General features: G+C 39.4%; 1 protein-coding gene across 1 annotated transcript in view; it reads left to right on the forward strand.

Moving 5' to 3' along the window:
• The first annotated feature begins 6,875 nt into the window (after positions 1 to 6,875).
• Positions 6,876 to 24,856, forward strand: part of LOC139724013 (TELO2-interacting protein 1 homolog) — a 34,890-nt gene continuing 16,909 nt past the window's right edge. The window contains exons 1-13 of the mRNA XM_071635212.1: positions 6,876 to 7,244; positions 7,840 to 8,060; positions 8,271 to 8,410; positions 9,446 to 9,521; positions 11,389 to 11,528; positions 13,219 to 13,337; positions 14,053 to 14,064; positions 15,177 to 15,460; positions 15,893 to 16,101; positions 19,047 to 19,103; positions 19,797 to 19,922; positions 22,020 to 22,145; positions 24,048 to 24,297. Coding sequence (XP_071491313.1) covers positions 7,873 to 8,060; positions 8,271 to 8,410; positions 9,446 to 9,521; positions 11,389 to 11,528; positions 13,219 to 13,337; positions 14,053 to 14,064; positions 15,177 to 15,460; positions 15,893 to 16,101; positions 19,047 to 19,103; positions 19,797 to 19,922; positions 22,020 to 22,145; positions 24,048 to 24,297 — 1,727 coding nt within the window. The 5' untranslated portion in view covers positions 6,876 to 7,244; positions 7,840 to 7,872. The remainder of the gene's footprint in view (positions 7,245 to 7,839; positions 8,061 to 8,270; positions 8,411 to 9,445; positions 9,522 to 11,388; positions 11,529 to 13,218; positions 13,338 to 14,052; positions 14,065 to 15,176; positions 15,461 to 15,892; positions 16,102 to 19,046; positions 19,104 to 19,796; positions 19,923 to 22,019; positions 22,146 to 24,047; positions 24,298 to 24,856) is intronic.

Below are 24,856 nucleotides of genomic sequence, written 5' to 3' on the forward strand. Positions count from 1 at the left end.
GATATCACGATTTGGCCATTATACCGAGGGCCTAGGCCCTAGAAACCCTTGGGTGCTCCTTGTTGTGGGAGCGTTGGGTCTGGTCGCAGTTAGCTTAGAGCCATGTGTACTACAAGAACAAGTAAATTTAACTGCTATACACTACAACTTAACCCCGAAGACCGCGTCGCAAGACTTCGTGTGGCGGCTGTAGCAGTTAACTACCTACTGACTCAGAGTCGGACTGTATCACACTACAGTATGTAAATTGCACGTGTAAGATACTTAGTCTTAGAGCACTGGCGCCACTCACTGCGACCAGCAGACCGAACACTCCCACAACTCAACTGTGTGAAGGACAGAGCTACCAAGTCTCACGCATTGTGAGTGAGACTCAAGTATTTGCTAATTAAGGGTCTGTCTCACGATCTCACGCATGACACCCATTTTTCATACGCATTGGGAGCATAACTTAAAGGATTATAGTGAGAGCTGCAATTGAAGGCATATTTCCCTTTTGTCTTTCAAAATAAGTAAAAAATAGTCACTTAAGTATGCACCAGCTTGCACCATTAAGAGCTAAAAATGGAAAAAGCTCCCTACCGTGGGAGAGCGGACACCCCCCTCCCCTCGCTCAGTCGCTTCGCTCACACACGTGTGCGCGTGTCGAGATGTGCCGAGTCATGAAAATCTCACTCATAAAATTTTTTTGACCTTGGCATCTATGGAAGGAGCGCTCCGGCCTGGGTCTAAACAGTGTTAGAATTAACGTTAGAATCATTAGTTATTATGGATGAGTTGAACCTCCAAGTGGTTGCGCAAGTGTAGAGGTACAAGGTCTAACAATTTTTTATGCAATTTACGTTATCACTTCATAAATTTCTATTTCTAGTACTAGTAAGTATTCTACAGAAAACTCATTCACTGCAGACTGCCCACTACCGGTACAGCGTCCGCATGATGAATAGCTTTTTTTAAACACTTTACTAATGTTAGAACGTAATTTTACATGTAGTGTATAAACATGGTTAACTCAATAACTGATTGAATCTAGATTTTATATCACTACCAGTATATTAGCTGGCAACCAGGGCTAAAGCCAAGTAAGGGCATGATTGATGGTTAATAGCTTCAAAAGAAAAAAAAATGAAAAGGATAAGAAATACCTTCTAGTGCAGTACCGGTAGGTACTAATTTAGTATCGGTAGGCCTACTACCGGTGATAAATTTACTCCAAGTAGTAAATAATTGGTCCATACTTCAACTTAAGAGTAAGATATTTGCTTCATTCTGTCAGTCAGTAACTTGTAAGTTGTAGCCTCTTTTGTGACTTACAGTTTGCCAACTGTTGATTATGTGCATGCCATGCTCATAAAACATGTCATCAAACAAAAGATACATTTTCTTCTCTCTTTTGTTTAACCAAATATAGCAGGAGTTCATACACAAGTTGTACACTACACGTACGTAATACTTCGTACCTGATCGGAACCAAAAGTTCTTGCACTTCCAGATGTTTGCTGGAAAGTTTCCATCTAAAAGCTGCAGCACTCGAGCAGCAGAGTGAACATCAAGTATGGAGGATAGTGACGAAGAAGTAGCTGTATACGATGTTGTTGATGTGGACAACATCGGACCTTGTGTTACGAGTGCAGTAAGAGCTTTCCGACAATATTGTGGAGCAATCGGGGCAGACTTCATATCAGCCGAGACGGATATGACAGAGGAAGATCTTTGCAACATTCTGGTGGCATTTTACCGTGACGTGCGCAGAAAGAACGGAGAACTCTATGCAAAGGGCTCGTTATTGACTCTGCGTCAGAGCTTGAAGAGACATTTTGAAAGAGTCCGTGGCATGAATATCATCGCAGATGAACAGTTTAGAAGTGCCAATGAATCTTTCCAGGCAACGGTGCAGGATCTTGAGGCTGCAGGTAGCGGCACTCCAGTTCTGAAGCGTCCCATACCTCTGGAGGATGTTGAAAAGCTTCAGGAGGTCTTGACCCAAGATATGGACAACCCTAAGGGCTTACAGAATAAGGTGTTTTTTGATGTACTGCTCCACCTGTCCTTGGGCACGCAAGGGCGGGAAAACCTGCGATTCGTCACCAAGTCAGACTTTGCTGTTGGTGTACATCCAGTGAGTGGACGGATATTTGTCTATTACGTGAATTCTCGTCGCGAAATTCTTCGTGCAGGCAAGTCAAAGATGTATCAGACACACCGCCCTGATTGTCCAGTAGCCTCATACCTTGCTTATACATCACATTTGCACCCGTCCACTGATGCATTCTTCCAGCGTCCAAAGTCGGTCATCTCCTGCGATGAAATGGTGTGGTACGAAACTGCCACCGTGGGCCGGACTGCTCTGGCGATGAAAATGCAAACCATTTCCAGTGCGGCTGGGATCTCAAGGACCTACTCCAATCACAACCTGCGTGCCACATGCCTCAGTGACTTCCAAGAGCCTAACTGTGATGGAGAAGAGACTGGTGTTGTTGGACAGAAAGCTGAGCGTGCATTCAGAACTATACGTCCTGTTCCTGCTGACAGCAGCAACACATCCAGGCAGATGGCTGGAGGAAAGAAAAGGAAAAGAAGTGCCTCTCTGCACCAAGTCTCAGCGGGTGACACGCAAGATCCTACACTTTTCCATGATGAGCTATCTCCACCGCAAACAGTGTCAGAATCCAGTGAAGAATACTTAAAAGGTACCTCTGGACGTGGCGCTAGTGAAAGCCCTGCCAGTAGCAGAGGAGGGCATGCATATGAAACCAGTTTGAGCTCTCCTAGTCCTAGTGGAGCGATCAGCGCTGTGATCCCTGCGGATATATCCGGCAGGCAGAGGATATCAGACGCAGTGGCCATGAATGATGCTGCTACTTCGGTTTGTACAACCAATAGCTCCATAGTGTGGCAATCGGCCGACATCTCTGTTCAGAGTGGTGCAACTGACTTCAAAGCAAGAATGGTCAATCCTGTACCTCAAACCAACTCAGGCTTTACAAGAGGCTGTACCAATCAGTTTGTTTGCCCATCCATTCCCCTCGTAGATGATGTATTGCCCGTTGCACCCGGTGCTGCGGGGGTGAAAGACCCGGTCCATGCAACTCCAGAAAATGCAAACAACATCAGTGAGCCTGCTGCTGCCACATACAGCATGCCACAGAACGATGCTCGCGATTCCACAGCAGACCCAAACAAATCATTTTACATTGTTTCTAACAAGCATGGAGCTCGAGGAACTGTTATAAATGAGTTCCACTTCCACAATTGCACTGTTCACATTTACAATAATTCAAAGTCAGAGCAAATGTAATTTAGCTAAAGTACAAGGTATTAACTGTCTTGGGGAGGTATCAATGTATTCATTCTGATTTTAAGGGGTATACGTCGTAACTGTAATGCTCTATATGTTAGTCTTCAACTACAAATTAGCTCATCTTACGAGCTGCATACATGCTCATACACACACATGCACACACAAAAGACTCAGCAATTAAACTCTGCATGAAGCTTGTGTGCCAATGTCCCATATAATACTAAGTAATGTTGAGGATTGTTTTCACTCAAGTGACTCCAGTAGAAAACTTTCTATCCCCATTTACATGTATTTGTACTCCTAATACTTTTTTTCTTTAGTAACACAGTTTTCCAAAAATATCTAATTCGACCTACTTTACCAAAACCATATTCTGGTGCTAGAGGTGAATGGCATGGCAGATGTAAGACTGTTGTTTCATAATTTAAAGCAATTACTCTGTGATTGTATTGATGAGATATGGACTACATTGTATACATGGGGCGTAAGAGGATGCAAGGATGTTGGAGATGTGTACATATGGGTCAATCCACGTCAAATCATCCAATTTTCGGAAAAGTTGTCACCCGACCCCCTCCGATTTTCTTTAAAATCACACCAAATGTTCCCCTAAGTGTCTGACGGAAAATCCCAAAATATTTTGCCCCAAGGTCAATTGGTTGCTAAGATACAGCCTCACATAGCAACCGGTGCGCATTCAAAAAAATTAGTTAAAAGAAAATTAGGCATTTTTGATTGATTGTGGTGGCATGGATATTTATGCAAAAGTGTTCATTTTCAGGAAATTGAGAGAACTTTATAGTCTTTGCAAGAAAAACTGACTGTGACGCGAAATTGACTTTTCGTTAACGTGCACGAGGTCACCGAAAATGGTGTTAAATGTTAATTTCCAAAATTTTGATGCATATTTAGAGGCTAATATCTTCCACATTTCATCACCTTAGGTTCTAATATATTATGCTGTTGAAGGCTTTGACTTGCTCAGTAATTTTGAAAAAAATTGGCGCATTCATACCCACCGTTTTTTACGGAGAGCGCCCTCAAAGTTGACAAAAATGAAAAATGTGCCAAATTCAAGGTCGCGGATCACCCTTCGTCCCACCTAGGAATGGCACCAATTTTTGTGTATTGATAGACATTTACCTATATTATCTTGGGTTACCAAAGAAATTTTGCTCCCGAAATGTTCAGTGGCAAATTTACCCTACTGAAAATGGTCGTAAATGGCCAAATTCCCATGTAATATCACATATTGGGTTTAGAGGACATTTCAAATGTCCAGGCTTTCAAGATAAAAAGGCCTAGCCCTGTGATATTTGCAGTAGGGATAGTCTGTTATACATATTTTAGTAATATACACCACAAAACACTTTCATTACATAATAATGACCTTGAAATTTAATCCAAATTTTGATAAAAATAATAAATTGCTCCATTTTCCTCATTGCACTGCATACAATATTATGTAATACGTGTTTTGTAACACTTTTCACAGAGCAATATTTCAAGAATTATAAAAGCTGACAGCCTACCACATTAAGGTTCTAAAGTATTTGTGCTCTTCTTTCAGATTTTGTGTCAATTTGATCATGAATGTTATACCCTTGACCTTGAAGTGCTTCTAAAAATAGCTGTAAATTTGTTAACTACAAACCTACACACATGACAGGTGTATTATGGCATGCTATATCTTGTGATTCTTTCACAAACACAAAAGCTTTTTATGGTGTAAATGTATATACTGGAATTAATCTATACATGCTTGCAAGATATGTTACAATCAATTACTTTGTTCTGATAATGACCCTCGATTTATGACCTTCAAAATCATGAGAAATGCCTATTCCTCTCCATAAAGACCTGTATTTAAGTACGTAATAATAGTTGATAATTATGGACATTGCGCCCAACATAATAAGACTCTTATTCTAGCCTGTGAAACGCACATTAAAAGGACTGAGAGTCTTCTTTTTCGGGGGATTTGTTCTGTACCTTATGAAAACTTCCAAAATCATTTCAATTCTTATGTATTTTCTTGTTTTTGGAATTTCTTATGTATTTCTTTGTTTTTCTATTTTCTACATCATAACCATTTTTTTTTTTATTGGAAATTGTCACAGCCCACTTTTCTAACATAACTACAATAGAATTAATCAATCAAAGTGATAGATAGTAAAAATGGTCAAGTTTTTATGAGTTTCACCACAAAGCACTGTTTTCCATAGGAAATGCACACAAAATCACAAAATATTACTGTCCCCTTTTTTGATTGAAATTGAGGGTCATTGTCAGAACAAAGTAATTAATTGTAACATATCTTGCAAGCATATATAGATTAATTCCAGTATATACATTTACACCATAAAAAGCTTTTGTGTTTGTGAAAGAATCACAGCTTAGTATAGCATGCCATAATACACCTTTCATGATTGTGTGTAGGTTTGTAGTTAACAAATTTACAGCTATTTTTAGAAGCACTTCAAGGTCAAGGGTATAACATTCATGATCAAATTGACACAAAATCTGAAAGAAGAGCACAAATACCTTAGAACCTTAATGTGGTAGGCTGTCAGCTTTCATAATTCTTGAAATATTGCTCTGTGAAAAGTGTTACAAAACATGTATTACATAATATTGTATGCAGAGCAATGAGGAAAATGGAGCAATTTATTGTTTTTATCAAAATTTGGATTAAATTTCAAGGTCATTATTATGTAATGAAAGTGTTTTGTGGTGTATATTACTAAAATATGTATAACAGACTATCCCTACTGCAAATAACACAGGGCTAGGCCTTTTTATCTTGAAAGCCTGGACATTTGAAATGTCCTCTAAACCCAATATGTGATATTACATGGGAATTTGGTCATTTACGACCATTTTCGGTAGGGTAAATTTGCCACTGAACATTTCGGGAGCAAAATTTCTTTGGTAACCCAAGATAATATAGGTAAATGTCTATCAATACACAAAAATTGGTGCCATTCCTAGGTGGGACGAAGGATGATCCGTGACCTTGAATTTGGCACATTTTTCATTTTTGTCAACTTTGAGGGCGCTCTCCGTAAAAACGGTGGGTATGAATGCCCCGATTTTTGTCAAAATTACTGAGCAAGTCAAAGCCTTCAACAGCATAATATATTAGAACCTAAGGTGATGAAATGTGGAAGATATTAGCCTCTAAATATGCATCAAAATTTTGGAAATTAACATTTAACACCATTTTCGGTGACCTCGTGCACGTTAACGAAAAGTCAATTTCGCGTCACAGTCAGTTTTTCTTGCAAAGACTATAAAGTTCTCTCAATTTCCTGAAAATGAACACTTTTGCATAAATATCCATGCCACCACAATCAATCAAAAATGCCTAATTTTCTTTTAACTAATTTTTTTGAATGCGCACCGGTTGCTATGTGAGGCTGTATCTTAGCAACCAATTGACCTTGGGGCAAAATATTTTGGGATTTTCCGTCAGACACTTTGGGGAACATTTGGTGCGATTTTAAAGAAAATCGGAGGGGGTCGGGTGACAAGCACTGGATGATTTGACATGGATTGACCCATATAACTTTTTCTCCCACCTGGAGTGCAAAAAAAGTCCATGGTTGTTTGCACTATAGCTGGATATCAATAGCTGGGAATCATGTGTACAGGTTTTTTTCGTGGTCAGAGTAATTTACATACAATACCTGTGGAGTGTAGCATGGCAGGTTGTAAAGTGAGCGACACGTTTAGGCATCTTTAAATCGCGTTTGGAGTTCTCTCGCTCGTCTGCAACTATTCTGCTTTGTGCTGATTGTATATGAGGAAAGGCGCAATGGCCAGTTAGGATACAAAGACATTCGTATGTGAAGAATTTGCCTCGGAGTGCCGACGGTCAAATGTTGTCTCTGCTTGACGTTTCCCGTTATTCACAGATCCACACAGATTCCAGGAGGTACAGGTGAGCTCCCTTAACTGTTACAGTTTGATGCTTTTTTCACTGCATTTTTGTTATCCTATGTCTGTGTCACTGATTGCATGGTGGCAAAATGAGATACAGTTTTTTTTTAAGTTATCTACCATATCCTCGATTTAAGCAAAGTGCGAATTGTATATTATACATGTACATGGTATTTTCATGTTTTTACAGTGATTTTGCATGTTTGCTGTGTTCCCTGTTTACCTTGTTTGATGACATCTTCTTTTTTTTTGTTCAAGCATGTAATGGTTGACTATATATATGCTTAAAACAAACCATAAATCTAAGGTTTGCCCAACATATCCCTGAAATAAAAAATAGCAGCCTCGCAGATATGGATTCAACAAGTTTATTTACAATATAAATGGAGTTGCACACTGCTTAGAATGTGAGCTTTCCTGATTTGAGGGGTTTATTTTGCCTGTTGAGTTCTGTATAACGCATTTAATATATCTCCCAGATTGCTCTTTGGAATCTTTTGTTTTTGATGTATGAATATTTGCAACCTGCAATTGTGGCCTGGTTGCAATGAAGTGCTGTACAACAATGCCAAAACAATTCTTGTCATTGAATGCAGGTCATTTGATTGGCAGTCTGCCTGCGGTCCACCATGGACCGAAACAAAGAGGCCTTCGAGGCTATGAAGCCCCTGTGTGTCGTGTTGCTGAAGGAGCATACCTTGGAACGAGTTATGGCAGTAGCAAGGACTGTGGCGGACCTGGACCCGGACGCGCTGCAGTCTCTGCAGCAGTACATCCTGTTTCCTCTGAGAGTGATGCTGAAGGACCAGGCCAAGCTGTGAGATCCCTTTCCCGTTCTTTTCAGCCATTTCAAAACCGATTTTCATCGAATAAACTTTTAATTCGTCCTAGAATTGTATGCTCTTTGATATCTCATTAAAAAAGTGGTTTCTATTTATCTTGCAAAAAGTTAAGAGTCTGGATCCCCATCTCAACCAAAATTTTACAATCCCTTTAATCTCTAGAGATTTATGCTCTTTTCCCAAAGTGCTGCAGGGGTGGGCGAGGCCGGTGTAAGGTGCATGCAGCTGGTCCTGAGCAGAACGACGGTTGGCAACTGGGAGATGTTCTCTGACCTCTTCACTGTATTGTGTGTCATGATCAGCTCCAAGGACATGTGTGGAAGAGGTTAGTATGCTGGTATCATTTATTAATCAATTAAATGTTAGTGGTATCTCTTCCCCCCTCCCCCCCCACACACACACACACACAAACACACCCTAGTAATAAAGGGAGGTAGAAGAACAAAAACGAAGGAAAAGAAAATTGGAATGGAAGACTTCTCGTACCTTTTGCAGAAATGGAGCTCTACAGAAGAGTAAAATGAGCCAAAAAACAAAAAAAGCTATCGAAACATTCCAACATTATATCCAGGAAAAACAAAAAAGGTTCAATATCATAGGTCCCTTTCCTACCCCCCCCCCCCAAAAAAAAAGATGATGAATAAGAAAGACACCCCCATAAAAAAAATGAAAAAAACAACAACAATGAAAATCAAAGAGAAGTACAATTTTTCTTGTCAGAAACTTGTACTTGATCCAGTATCTGTGTAAGATGTGGGTTGCACTTTCCTTTGTCTATTTTTTTATGAGAAGGAAATGTGATCTGCCACTTTTAGGAGGATATCATATTTGTTTGCATTGCAAGTGCAAGTTAGTATAATAAGTGTAAATATGATGTGCATATGTACGTAAATTATCTCAGACTTGAAGAGTCATAACTCCTTGGAATAAAAGCACTGTGAAGTCTTGCCCATAACTTGTACAATGCTTATGCTCATGTGTTGCTAATTCACATATATATTTTGGTTAAACAGCAATTTCTAATGGACAAGCAATAAAATTTTCCCAAGTAAGCATCAGAATGTATTTTTATAGAGATACTTTGATGTTTCTTAAACAGTGCACTCCCATCATAGCAAACATGGTTATGAAGAAATACCGGTTTTCTTATACAATGAAATAAGAATTCAGACTCCAACATTATCCACTCTACGTTTTTTATTGTTTATTTGTTCGGTTAAAACAAAATTTTAATATAACAAAAGAAAACTGCTGTTCCCGAGGACTTCGTTATAACGGGAGTTGACTGTAATTTCATAAACCAAGGTTTGCAGTTTGTACATAGATGACATGCTGTCTTCTGTCTGAATACCCAACACAGCATCTGATGCATCGGAAGAGCTGAAATTGGCCGTTGTACAGACACTGGCAGCCCTGCTAATTTCTGCAGATGCAGAGTGAGTATATGACTCCCTCAACTCCAGTGTTCTCCCTCTAGCAAATGGAAAGAAAGTATCTAAAGACGTTCTGGCTCTAGTTTCATTTCTCTCTCTATTTGAATAATATTAGTTACCCCCTGCTTTTTCATGAAATACGGGCAGATATCAATGGTCTGGTGCCATGTTCTATGAGGCCGGAGGTTGAATGGAATATGGCACCAGACCGTAGATATTTCCCGTATTTCGTAAGAACAAGCAGGGGGTAACAATTTTATCTTTTAGTGTAAGTGCTAACCTTCTTCTCCCTTATTTCCTCTCATGAATGATGTTGAAATCGCCGGCTGTCAGCCATGTTGACTTACGTCTCGCGAGCTGATCATGCGCGCATACAAATACGTACAAATACACAAACACTGTAGTAGCCAGATAACGTCTTCAAAGACAGCGCATCTCATTAATCAGGCAAAGACGCACATCACCTGAGACGTGTTGTCTTTGAAGTTGGTTGTTGCTGCTGTCGTTTGTCAAGCGTCTTTGAGTGGTCTCAGGTGATGTGCGTAATACGCTTGAGGACCGTGAGCTGTCCATTTGTTTTGTACAGGATTAGCGCGCACTTTCACACGCAGTTAGCTATGTAATATCATGGTCATCACATCACGGAATATGGAATATATTCAGTGGTGGATTTAGCTCATGCGCACAACTTGACCTTATCACGGAATACGGGATATATTCAGTGGTGATTGACCAATGAGATTACAGAATTCACGATCACTAAAAGATAATAGTTTATATGCAGTGGTTCTCTGGGACTGTGCTATTTCCAGAGGTATTTTAGATAGTAAATGTGTATAAGGGAGTTATTCTGTTCCAGCTTTGCAGTTTATACAGAAATTCCTTTGAATATTAAAGCACTATTCAAGTCTGTTTTCTTGTCAAGATCATATGAAACAGACAGATGCAATTTACCAGGGATGGATGATCAATGTACATTTACCCTGCGGTCACGCTGGGTCCCGCATTGCAGCAGGACTTGCCCATCCCAAATCATAGTATGGAGGCTAACAGGACTCAAAAGGGATTGTACAGTTTCGGTTGAGACCTAACTTTAGATTTCTAACATTTTTTGGTGAGAAAATGAGAAACTTTTTATGAAATATGAAAGAGTTGTGTACATGTAATTTTAAGAGTAATTCAGCATTTGTTTGATGAAAATTGGTTTTGAAATGACTGAGATATCAAAAAAGAGCGATCCTAATATAAGATGGGACTCAGCCTTTATCATGATTGCTTTGATTTACTTTGTTTTTGGGTGCCTCAGCCATACCAAAACCAATTTTCATTAAATAGACTTTTAATTCCTCCTAGAATGGTATTCACTGTACTATTTCATAAGCCTTTTCTCGGTATCTCGCAAAAAGTTAAAAGCCCAATTCTCATCTCCACCAGTACTAAACTATCCCTTTAAAGCCCCATTCCCATGAAGCAAGTTGTGTCTGGGGACATAGTTTGAAGGAGAGTGTGACCTTTGGTTGTAATTGATGGCAGCCAGGAGTGTAATATCAAGTGTGTGCATGCGCACAACCTGGTGTCAAATGGCAGGGCTCACCTCAAACCCCCCTTGCCCCTCCCAGTCGAGATGGTATTGTGGGCGATCAGTTGTAAAAACATTCAAATTAATGTCTTCTGATTGTCCCTGGGACGCAGAACTTCTTGTGTAAGAGCATTACAGAGTCTGCAAATTTAACCCATTTCATACAATTTTCTAAAATCTGCATGGATTTTCCATGTTGCCGGGCAGGTTTCCATGACCAATGCACTAACCAGTGATGCAAGTGCTTTGTAATGCTGATGTTTTGTTTTGCCTTCTCTTTGTTCCCCATAGCCTGTTGATGCAGCTGTACTCACCCAAGTCCATCGCCATGCTTGGACACTGTGTGTCCCTCCTCTTGAGCCTGGCAGAACACGAGAGAATGAGGGCGCTTCAGGTCGCTTCCATTGAATGCCTGACCAGATTTGTGCCTGGTAAGCTGGGTTTCGTTTCCATAGGACCAGTGGAGTTGTCTGGTAATAAAGTATGATAAAAGTTGTGCAGATAGAAATAATGAAGTAGGTAATACCATTCTTTATGTACTTGCCATTGTTACTCAAAGCTATTATGTAGTATGGTAGATCATGACAAGTGTGCAAGTCTCTTGTGAAACAAAAGTCGAAATCCACGTGCAAATTTTTGGAGGTTATTCAGGCATCTTTTCCCATCATTCCATGAAGTTTGCTTGAACATCACGACTCAAATCAGCACTTTATTGTTTTCGTTAATTTTTGCAAGTAACCTCAACATTCAAATCATTGAAATGAATACTCATTGTTTTGTTGTTGGTTTTTTTGCTGTTTTTACTGATACTACTGTATTTCAATGTTTTGCATGATGAAGCAGGTTTCAAATACACAAATGGTTGCTAAAGTAGTGTTGAGTATCTACGTAAGCTCGCTGCACAGCATCTACATTGCACAGAGTTCAAGTGCTGTGCACCTCTTGGTATTTATGCATTAAAGGGGATGGCTAGTAACTGATCAGTGGGAATCAGTGGGAATGCTGGAGGATGATTGTTCCAATCCTTGTGGGATTCATTTAAGAGTACACTATATATCTATTCTTGTGTGAAAATTATTTGCTTCAGAATGGTCTCATATTCAAGTAATGTGCAGTGTAATGTTTCCAGGTAAGCGTCCCTGGTCAGTGATGGGGCGCATTAATCTGCACATTACGCACATTACTTGAATATGAGACCGTTCTGAAGCAAATAATTTTCACACAACAGTAGATATATAATGTACTCTTAAATAAATCCCACAAGGATTGGAACAATCATCCCTCAGCATTCCCACTGATTCCCACTGATCGGTTACTAGCCATCCCCTTTAATTTCATCCCGGATGTGTTGCCATTAGTCCGTGTATTATGGCTTGCATGATGCATGGCACACACCTCGTCAAAGACTCCAAGTGGTGACTGCTACAGGGTTTTTTGCCCGAATGTCTTCCTAGAGATTACGTGATTGTTGTGGTAATGGCATGATATGAAATTTGATTTAGCATTGAGAGAGGCACCTACTTAATCCTGCCTATGGGGCACATCCTGTGAGGATTTCCTCTGGAAAATAATCCCTTATGGAACATTCTGCTTTAGAAACCTGTCACTCGTTAAGGATTTGCTATTTTTAGTTAAGAGAGCTGAATGTTTAAATGCAAAGTTTGATGGTGTGAAAACCACACCCCTATTAAAAAAGAAGAAGCAGAAGAAGAAAACAACAACAATAAACCAATAAGTTTGTGAAGTCGTTTTCGTAATAGTGAGTTTATGTGCTGTTACTTGACTGAAAATATGTACTCCACATAGAACCTTTGGATCTGCCCCAAAATGAAATAACTTGCCATTCCAAGACTTATACCTCTAAAATTCCGAGCATATCATTTGAGGTACCACTTTACATGCTATAGAGAATGAGTTTCCATTCATTTTTTACCTCTGCTGCCAGAACATGCAATAGGATGACTCCTTGTGGGCCAGAATGTTTTTGTGGACACAAATATTGCTGTTAACATGTGTCAACCACATTGGATGTGTTTAGGGTCTTTCTGCCAGCAAAAAGAGTGCAGCTACATGTACATGGGTAATAAGTGTGTATAGTGTTTTTGTCCCCCTTTATTTCAGATGATGAACAGTCCCATGCTGTGGTCTACCGAGCTGCGTCCCAGGCCTTTGCCTCGTTTCTTCCCGGTCTGTCCGTAGCACTCAGTCGAGTCATCACAGGAGACCAAAAGCAAGGACAGGTACCCAAAGACAAAAACTGAAAAACTTGGTTTCATTTTTGTAGCAACCCACATGTACATGTTGATCTCTTCACATGGATATACACATTAGACGCTGTACGAATGAAACAAGAAAAATTTCTGCTCCTAAGAAGTTAAATTAGTTTTAGTAATCAATTTACTTTCAGTGCATTTACTTAAGCAGCATATTGTGATATTACTTTATTACTTTTCTGTATATTATATATTATTATACTATTCCCTCCCCCCTCATTTCACAGTCAACCAGTGTGTGCTCCAAGATCATTTGTAATTCTCTTTTTTCATATTTTGTAGAAGAAAAATGGAAATAAATTGAGTTGAATTGGATTGATTTGAATTTTGCATTGCTGCACACAGGCACTGGTCTGACGTTTCCTGACCAGTAAAAATCACTGTCGGGACGAGTAGCTTTTTCAGGAATGGGCCAGTAAAAAATAGAAAAAATAGGTTAGTTTGCAGCCCTGATTTTCTATATTTTTCAGAGCTGCTTTTTGTAATGTAAATTAATTAATGTAAATTGTTGTTTCTTAAAGTACTCAATGACCCATCATTCTCAATAGCTTCCCTGTTAAGTCTAGGTTGCTGTTCTTTGGTTTTTTGATTTTTTGTGGAAACTTTGTCTTGAAAACCTTGCTTCATCTCTTTTTGGTTTTAATCTCTCTCTATCTTTGTCTCTCTCTTTCTCAAATTTTAGGCAGTTACTGTGGTGAGTATCATATGCTTTTTCACTGCCGTAGATAAAGGTAAAGATGTATTACAGAGGGAAAATGGAAACTAGGTATACATGATGAAACGTAAAAATAGCATCCCTGCCAAGTATATTTCACCTTGTATTCATTTTGTGTCATTTGCAAATGAAGCTGAAAAACCTCTTTTGTTCACATGACTACATTTATAGTTTTTTTTGATTGCTGAAAGTGTCCGACATATCTGTATATACATATCTGGAGTCGGAAGGGGCCTGAGCTTTCAATCCTAGCAGAATCTTTGTCAGAGGCAAAATGACCATACATATCTGATAAAATTTCAAAGTTATTCACACAAGTTCCTGATAGTCTGCATTTGAAAGCTCATAATAGTAGGCATTAGTAGATTATTCAATTTAGCAGTGCATAGTTGAGCCTTGCCAGTTACAATGCATTCTCTTCAAAATGGGATTGTGATGGACTAGTGTCTTGCAACAGGGCAGTGATTTGGCTCAGTCGGTAGCACGTCTGACTTGAGATCGAAAGGACCCAGGTTGGATTCACGAGTCTGACCAAGCAGTGTTGTGCCTAATCATACTGTCCCCTGTAATTTAAAGAGAGAAAACACTCTGTCCCTTGGATAGGACAGTACAATTGAGGTCCTGTGTGTCAGAGAGTCACAACTTGTGCGTGTTAAAGATCCTGCCTCATTCATTTATCACAGAGAGCAGGTTGTTCATGTGGTGAAGTTGCCCTCCCGCCCACCTACCCACCAAAAGCTGTGTAATCTTCAAACATGAGACTGCAATTAAGGAACCAAAAGAAGAAGAATTAGATGATGTACTTGTAGAAAATTGCACACTGGTATTTTCTTAGATCCACTGTGATTTTAGTAATAGCTTTGTGTATTTAACACTTTCTCCGTTATGCTGGGATTACTGCCTGCCTTCACTCAGAAGCAGCTTATTATGTTAAAGATTTATTTAGTTGAATCTTGATGCAGGTACTATGAAAGTAGTCTACAGATTTTCCCTCTATATATTATGAAAAATTTCTTTTCCTGTGATGCCTGGTATGGCTTTTCAAAATAAGATTACCGTGGTTATCTATGATTATCCATCCTGTATCCCAGAGTGCCATTGAGTGTTGGGCGAGGCATGTTGCCATGGTGATGGATGATGGGCTCCTTGCTCCCACCAAGGAGGCTACCCCGCAGAGGGATGCTGCTACCAAGCCAGCATCTGACAAGGGCCCCCAGTCCCTCCTCGTGGAGAAGTCGGAGTCGTGGGTGAGAGACAGCGCGGCGAAACTAGACATGCTCATCGACAAAATTGTCGCCATGGTAACCAGCCGGAGCTGGAAAGTGAGGATGGCACTGGTCTCGTTTGCCGAGCGACTCATCATGAGAACAAAAAGGTAGAGTGAAATTCTGCCAGCCGTGGTTTTCAATACAGGGAAACTCTCAGTTTGTGTAAAAAATTGGATAGAAGGGTTATGGGAATGTGACTTCCTCAATTTGAATTGAACTTTAACATCATGATTTGTTTAAGAACAAATATCAGACAATAAAAAGTGTTTGTTATTTCCACATGCTGGTCATGTAATGTAAATGAAGTTACTGTATATGTCTCGTCTCGATAATGAAAGAGGTTTGTTTAACTAGGAATGTCAAATCGTATAATAATTTATGTAATAATTATGTCCACATTTGTGTGTGTGTGTGTGGTTGGATGTTTAATTTATGGTAAAGATTGTAAACACTGTATCACCTGTTCCTACAAAGTTTGCCATTATCAATACTGATATGTTTCAGGTGTTGCATGATTGTGCTTTGATTCCTCACCCTAGCTCCATGGCGTGCAGCATGAGCAAGCTCCTGGAAGTGCTGGTCAACCTGACCCAGGACAGCTACGACCAGATCGCGAGCAAGAGTCTGACCATCCTGAGATCGCTGGCCAAGCAGCCGCTGACCGCTGAGAGCCGCCTGTTGAGCGAACTCCTGGAGGACGGCATGCACAGACTGGTCACCACCCTACCTCGGATCATCAGGACGGCAGGTGCAGTGTAGTGGTTCTAGGGCAATTACCCCCTGGGCAATTACCCCGGACCCTTCCCCTGGCCCTAATCCTAATCCTAATCCTGAACCTAATCCCAACCCTAACCCTAATCTTTTCTCTATGGAACCTTACCACAAACCAGTATATAGCCGGAGGGGTAATTGCCCTCTGGGGGTAATTGCCCAGTTAAGGGTGTAGCTTGTTCACCGACATCACATTCTTGTCAGTCCTTGTTTTCAAACCAGGCAATCAAATGTCCAAAAAGTTTAGATCAAGCACTTCTCTAAATCTTTGTGTGCCACTTTATACTGAGATGGCCACATATGAGCACTTTTGGAAGACATTCCAATTTTTTCAAAGCCGTGTAACTTTTCATGAAAGCATTTATGCTATAAATGCAGTACAGCAAAGTTGTAACAAACAATGTTGCAAGCTTTGCCGTGGTATGAATTTTGTGACAAAGCTATGACATTTTGCTGTGACACTGAATATACTGTGGCATGATTATGATTTACCAATTGGTTTGTTCATGGTCGAGCGTTTAAGCATACTATGCGAAACTAGCAAGCCGTCTACTGAGTGGAGTGTGGGAACATGGCACACAAAAGAGTTGATAGCTCAGGAGTGCCATTTTGCTTCATCTCTAACTCTTTGTTTGAAAAGAGGACCTATCCAGGTGGCAAAACAATTATGCTATGTTGTATCATTCATTGAACTCATGGGGGGGGGGGGGGGGGAGGGGGGGAACAATTTTACTGGCAATTGAAGATGCTGGTAGCATTTCTGAGATAGCTCAGGAGTGCCATTGTGCTTCATCTCTAACTCTCTGTTTGAAAAGAGGACCTAGCCGGGTGGCAAAGCAATTATGTTGTATCATTCATTGATCTCATGGGCTGGGGGGAGACAATTTTACTGGCAATTGAAGATGCTGGTAGCATTTCTGAGCATTCAAGCTGCTATTCTTTTTTTTTTTTTCTCTCTCTCTCTCTCTCTCTCAAAAGCACTTTGGAGGATATTGGACAGAATTGGGTGTCTGTTAAAAAAAAAAACTAACGACAATTGAGCAAAAGTAGTCTTTACAGACAGTAGTTTATAGGAATACTCTCCTTTTAGGTCCATTTAGGTTCTTAATCAGTGGGCCGCAATAATGGCCTAAAAATAAATAAGAAATATTTGTTGTCTATCTACCTGGGTCTTGAAAAAAAACTGATAGCTCCGATTAAAAAAGGTTGAGAAGTGTTGCTTTAGGTCACCTGCTTAATGAAAGTAGTGGACAGTGTGAGAGCTCTGATGTGTCGGTATATTATGTATGCAGCAATAGCACGTGGCGTGTGGCAAGCTACATGTGATGTGATGTCTTTTTTTGTTTTTTTACTCTAATAGTTAAGCATTTTACATGTTATCATATTTTTTTTTTTTTATTATAGATGTTGAGACCAAATTGTCAATCGTAAACGTGATGACTGGATACATCAAACTGCTTGTAACTTTTCATGAAAGCATTTATGCTATAAATGCAGTACAGCAAAGTTGTAACAAACAATGTTGCAAGCTTTGCTGTGGTATGAATTTTGTGACAAAGCTATGAAATTTTGCTATGACACTGAATATACTGTGGCATGATTATGATTTACCAATTGGTTTGTTCATGGTCGAGCGTTTAAAGGGTGTGTACAGTTCTGGTCGAGGCGAGGATTTAGCCTTTAACGTTTTGCGAGATATTCAGAAACCACTCTATGAGATGTCAAAGAGCATGCAATTCTAAGGGGTATCAAAAGTTTATTTGATGAAAATCGGTTTTGAAAGGGCTGAGATATCCAAAAACAAGGTGAAACAAAGAGATCCTAATAAAGTTGTGTCCTGTCGCCTTTTATTATTATCACTTTTTTTGATATCTCAGCCATTTGAAAACCAGTTTTCATCACATAACCGTTGAATCATTTTTAAAATTACATGCTCTTTCATATTTCACAAGAGGTTTCTCATTATCTCACTTTGGAATGTTCAAAACATGAGTCCCTCACCTCAACCAGTACTGTACAGTCCCTTTAAACATACTATGCGAAACTGGCAAGCCGTCTACTGAGTGGGATGTGGGAACATGGCACACAAAAGAGTTGATAGCTCAGGAGTGCCATTTTGCTTCATCTCTAACTCTATGTTTGAAAAGAGGACCTAGCCAGGTGGCAAAACAATTATGTTGTATCAATCATTGATCTCATGGGGGGGGGGGGGGGGGGGGACAATTTTAATGGCAATTGAAGATGCTGGTAGCATTTCTGAGATAGCTCAGGAGTGCCATTTTGCTTCGTCTCTAACTCTCTGTTTGAAAAGAGGACATAGCCAGGTGGCAAAACCATTATGTTGTATCATTCATTGATCTCATGGGGGGGGGGGGGGGGGGGGGGCAAATTTACTGGCAATTGAAGATGCTGGTAGCATTTCTCAGCATTCAAGCTGCTATTCTTTTTTTTTTTCTCTCTCTCTCTCTCTCTCTCTCAAAAGCACTTTGGAGGACATTGGACAGAATTGGGTGTCTGTTCAAGAAAACTAACGACAGTTGAGCAAAAGTAGTCTTTACAGACAGTAGTTTATAGAAATACTCTCCTTTTAGGTCCATTTAGGTTCTTAATCAGTGGGCCGCAATAATGGCCTAAAAATAAATAAGAAATATTTGTTGTCTATCTACCTGGGTCTCGAAAAAACCTGATAGGAGCCAATGTGGGCCTCTGATTAAAAAAGGTTGAGAAGTGTTACTTTAGGTCACCTGCTCAATGAAAGTAGTGGACAGTGTGAGAGCTCTGATGTGTTGGTATATTATGTATGCAGCAATGGCACGTGGCGTGTGGCAAGCTACATGTGATGTAATGTCTATTTTTGTTTTTTTTTAATTCTAATAGTTTAACATTTTACATGTTATCATATTTTGTTTTTTTATATCATAGATGATGAGACCAAATTGTCAACCGTAGACGTGATGACTGGATACATCAAACTGCTAGGTAAGAATTTTTTTTTCTCATTGCAGAGTATTTTCATTTTTTCTTTCTTTTTTTTATTTAAAAAAATCCCAACAACAACAACAAACAATGTCCCTTTTCTTGTCTGTGATATTCTCTGCTGCCTGCGATTATTCAGGTTTTCTTTGTGTCTGTGTAAGAGAAACATGACAAGTGTGTGGCATGAAATGTTCACGAATTAGAGCCGATGGCCTTTTTCGCAGCATGAAATTTTCGCGAATTACCACTGGCATTCAATGCATGTAGTGTAGACAAGAACTTCCTATGCATTTTAATTTCATGAATCTTGGCTCTGGCGAAATTCATGAAATTAAAATGCATGTGAACATTACTCGTTTTACAGTAGAAAATGGCTTATGAACTTATGTACTAAGTTCATTGCAGAAGGCAAGTCATGTCTGCATGTGTCATGGTAGTTGTAAAAAGAAAAAAAAAATTCTCTGAAGCAAAGGAACAGTTTGATGAATTATTCAAACATTAGACAACAATCTAGGATTAACAAGAAAATGCTTGTGAGACCGATTGTAAAACAAATGTAAAACGGTTATTGTGATTGAAAAGACAACAATCATAATAGTTTGTCATTTCTGTACAAATGTTAACACTTTAAAACAAACAAATTCTACATCCTGCCATCTAAAGGAAAACTTTTTTTTTAATTCCTTGAATTTCCAGGTCACAGACTAAACTGCCTGCTGTACTCTGCACCGCACCTGAAGAGATTGTCGGTAGCCTTGATTCAAGTCTTAGAGCTGGATATAAGGGATGTCTCTATTCTGGAAAGTAGAACTCTGCCAGCAGGTAAAAAGGACTAATGTAATATGCACTGATAGATCATTAAAGGACAAGTTCACCTTCATAGACATGTGGGTTGAGTGAATGCAACAATAGAATAGTAGAACACATCAATGAGAGTTTGAGGAAAATTGGACCATCCTTTCCAAATTTATGAAATTTGAAGTTCCTGCTTAGTCACGGCTTGATGAGAAGACTACTAAAGCTTGTGATGTCATATGAGTACAACTGTATAAAGAAAGTATAAAGAAAATTCAAGATATTCTCACTTTTCTCACATAATAAAAGAACACTCAACTTCTCTCTTTGAGAAGTCAGGGGGAATAATATTACCCCTAACATAAGTCAGTAACAAGTCGAAGAAATGTGCACTTCATTCAAAAAGTCAAGTTTTGTGAAATTCTTTTTATTTGCCTTATATCGTTGTACGCATGTGACATCATACACTGTAGTAGTCTTCTCCTCCAGCAGTGATTGCACAGATATTTAAAAAATTCATAACTTTTGAACGGATTGTCGGATATTCCCCAAACTTTCGCTGATGTGTTCTACTAATATTGTTGCCTTCACTCAATCCACATGTATATGAAGGTGAACTTGTCCTTTAAGTTTGCTGTTCCACAGTGTAATAGTATTTGTTCAATTCTTCATATTCTGACAAGTTATTAATATTCGAAGCATTTTGAGGTTAAAGCTTTTGTCATGTTTTCTTCATTATTGCAACATCTCATGTATTTTGTTTTCCTCTATTCCCAGTACAGTGTGTATCAGTGGCGTAACTACGGGGGGGGGGGGGGCATGTGCCCCCCCCCCCCCCCCATCCGCTGGTAAAAAAAGAAAAAAAAGAAAAAAACCCTACCAAAATGCTTGAAAATGATGTTACTGCCAGCAACTGCCAGCAACTGCCAGCAGTTCCGCCCGGTGCAACCCCCTTAATTTCCAAAGCAAGTAGCTACAAATGGCAGTTTGGGGACTGTAAAATGTCAAAATTTTCAAGCTCGCTCGCTCCACTCGCTCGCATTTAATTGTACCACTATGCAATTCTAATGTTGCTGCCATGAGGTGCCCACCCAATGTCTTGACCCACGGTACGCCACTGGTGTGTATCATATTGTGGAAGTGCTTATCAAGGGTAGTCGTGTAGCATATGTTTTTTAATATTTTGCTTTGACTGTATTACAGCTTTTTTAGCTGTGTATGATCATGATCCCATTTTTCCTGTACATATTCATGGACTGAATTAAATATTCCTGATAGGTCAAAATTATCATGACATGAAAAGAATTATAATTTTGATTTGATATTATGTTCCCTTAATAGAGCATTGATGTCAGATTGACCTGAGGTTATATTATTACCTCCGCCAAGGGAGGAGGTTATGTTTTCATTACCGATGGTTTGTTTGTTAGTTAGTTAGTTTGTTTGTTTGTCTGTGTGCAAAATAACTCAAAAAGTTGTGCACGGATTTGGATGAAACTTGCAGGGAAGGTTGAGAATGACACAAGGAACAGATGATTAAACTTTGGTGGTGATCTGAAAATTTTTATGGATTTTTTGAAAGATTTTCGACACTTTGGCAGGTGGGGTCAATGAACTGGGGAGTTCAAGCTGCGCATTTTTGAGGTTTTCATACACGCACTAAAGTGCTTGCTCTAGTTTCTGCTAGGGCGAGGCACGCCGCGCAGCTGAGGGTTTATGACGTAACAAAGGCTTCTATATTGGGAAATTGGCAATTTTTTTCAGCATGCATACGTATAGGTGGAAATCACTGATCTCTATGGAAGAGCAAGATCATCGGTGGCAAGTAGAGCTGCTTGGCGGAGGTCTGCGCTCTCAGAGTGCTTTTCTAGTATTTGTCATTGTATAGACGAGTGCATTGTACACTAATAAGTGTTTTGTGTATCATCTGATTGAAATCTATTCTATATTGTACATATTCAAGTAAGGACGTGTATTTCATATTTCTATACATGTGATTTTTGCTTAGAAATGTCAAGTTCAGTGTGTGAAAATTATGATGATGTGAGATTTGTTTGCTGATCCTGTACCCTGATACCACATATTATTGTTTATTGTTTCATATTTTTATTCCTACAGTGTCAGACAGCGCTGATTTGTCAGCTCCTGATGGCGGATTTAACAACCACTTGCTGAGAACTTTCAAGCACTTCTCCGACTTCAGAATCTACCAGCAAATTACCCATCTATGCCAGCTGATGGGGCAGTATGGTGAGTGGAATTGTGGCTCTCATTACATTTTTCATCCAATGTGTCAAATTATACCATCCCCCAGCTGTTTTTATGCCTCTGCCAACGAAGTGGCCGGAGGCATTATGTTTTCGGGTCGTCCGTCCCGTTTTGTTTTTGTCGATATCTCAAGAACCGTGAGGTGGTTTTGCATCAAACTTGGTATTAGGGTATATCCTGGGGGATGATACTTTGTTTGGATTTTAGGGTCACGGGGTCACGGGGTCAAAGGTCAAAGGTCACAGGTTATTTTGTGAAAAAAAGGTTGAAATGTCATGTTTTTCTCCATATCTCGCAAATGGTTCAAGGTATCTTCATGGAACTTAGTATATATGCATGTACCGATGGGCAGTGATTATCTAGGGAAGTTGGGGGTCATGGATCAAAGGTCAAGGTCAACTCCTCAAAATATCACTACACTCCTTACATTTATGCAATGCCTGAAGGATTTTTTTACTTGATGTATGCATGTATAACCCAATATATATTCTGTGGGAAGTTTCTTGCCAAAAGGTCAAAGGTCAAGTGAAAGTGCTAAATTGCACTTCTTCGTCCATATCTCAAAAGTAACTCAAGGTATTATCATGAAACTTACATATTTATGCATGTTCTACCGAACAGTGATTCTCTTTTGAACTGTGAGGTCAAAGGTCAAAGGCCAGGTTTAGATAATACTATTTTACCATTTGATACTGAAATTATACTTTTTCTCAATACCTTGAAAATTACTCAATGCATAAACTTATAAAAGGGTCAAAAGTCAAGTAAAAATCATCAGTTCCCCTAAATACCTGCACTCTGACATTTTAATCATTCATCCAATTGAACCTAGTTCTAGGAAAGTGAACATTCAGCATATTTGTGGCAAACCTGTCATTTTAATATTTTGCCAATTGTGTGAAACTGTCATCACACATTGTCAAGACATTGTACTATAGACCTAATAGGAGAACCATGCATTATGGCGGAGGCATACACCAGTCGCCGTAGCGACATTTCTAGTTTAAATATGCTCTACAAATTTTGCAGAGAAGTTAATTTCCTCATTTTATCAGGTGAACCATTGCTTTCTCCTGGTCAGTGTCAGAATCCTCGGTATTTAATATTGCAGAGCAGGTTGAAAAAATTCTGCAATCTCATTGGGCGAGAGCTGGGAGTTGATTTTACTACAGTAGCTGCACAAACAATCACTGTCAGTGGCCACTGGAAACATGCTATCACGCATTTGTGGCCAGAGTTTGTGCACTAAGCAAGCATACACACACTTAGTATTAAAGAGATGGCTATTTGTTAGCCAACCGTGCAACCTGACTAGTGTAAATTTACTGTGCATCCAATATGTACTGGATGTGTGGCTCAAGTAATTACTGAATGGACAGTACAGTAAGCCTTCCATCTATGGCAAGCTAAAAGGAAATGCATTCAGTAAGTTTTCCATGCATCAGTCATTATCACACACTTGATTTTAAAAATGTGATTTCTGGCAAAGAGAAAAAAAATTGTCCTCATTTCTATAAAACGGATGATGCACATTTCATTTTATGCAGCAGTAGGAAAAGTGTGCATATGGTAGCTATAGTTTAAACCCACAAGGTAAAGCCAACTGGGTTTTAACATTCCATAGTTGCCTTATGAACACATGTCCTCCTGTTGTACACAGACCTATAATGCATCATTTGTATGTATTGTCATTTTCTGTAATGTCATCATTGGTGTCTACTATTCTTCTTGCCTTCTCTAAGGGCATTGTTGTTAACCCTTATGCTGCTTTCTTTACTGACTATATGTGTGGAAACTAATTGTCAAGGAATAAAGATTACCTAATCTCCCTAATCCCTATTGCACAACCACGACTTTGTTTGGATGTCCCCTTCCTGCATGCAGGCAATGTCTCCCTTCTGGTGGACAACTTCCTGTCCTACTTCCAGGAATTGCCCTCTCACGCCCACCAGGCTGTCATGATCATCAGTGAGATCATGCGGGGCACGCTGCTTAGTGCTGCAGAGGATCATGGGAAATTCTCCATCTGGGATGGGGACAAGGGAGCGACAGAAGAGGAGGTGATGGAGGAGAAAGAGGAAGAGGAGGAGGCAGAGTGTGGAAGGAACGTGGAAGAATTGCAGTGCGTATGCAGGCAAGCACAGTCTTCTTTTACCTTTCAGTTTTCATTTGCAAAACTAAAATCATCAGCAATGTTGATATCCAAAACTCTTAAAAACTGTCTACACATGAAGAGGAATGTTTTAAAGGGACTGTCCAGTCCTGGTTGAGGTGAGGATTTAGCTTTTAACATTTTGCGAGATATTCAGAAATCACTCTATGAGATGTCAAAGAGCATGCAATTCTAAGGGAATCAAAAGTTTATTTGATGAAAATCGGTTTTGAAATGGCTGAGATGTCCAAAGACAAGGTGAAACAAAGATCCTAATAAAAAGCGCGGCTTGTCGCCTTTTATTATTATCACTTTTTTGGATATCTCAGCCATTTGAAAACCAATTTTCATCAAATAAATGTTGAATCCTTCTTAGAATTACATGCTCTTTCATATTTCATAAGAAGTTTCTCATTATCTCACTTAGGAATGTTATAAACCTGAATCCTCACCTCAACCAGTACTGTACAGTCCCTTTAACTTTAATTCTCATTTGTTTCTCTTTGCCGTAATGCATTGAATGTTTTTGCTTCTTATTAAT

Source organism: Diadema antillarum, unplaced genomic scaffold, assembly GCF_040938485.1.
Source record: "Diadema antillarum isolate AM-2024a unplaced genomic scaffold, OU_Dant_1.0 scf00000205, whole genome shotgun sequence".
Lineage (NCBI taxonomy): Eukaryota > Metazoa > Echinodermata > Echinoidea > Diadematoida > Diadematidae > Diadema > Diadema antillarum.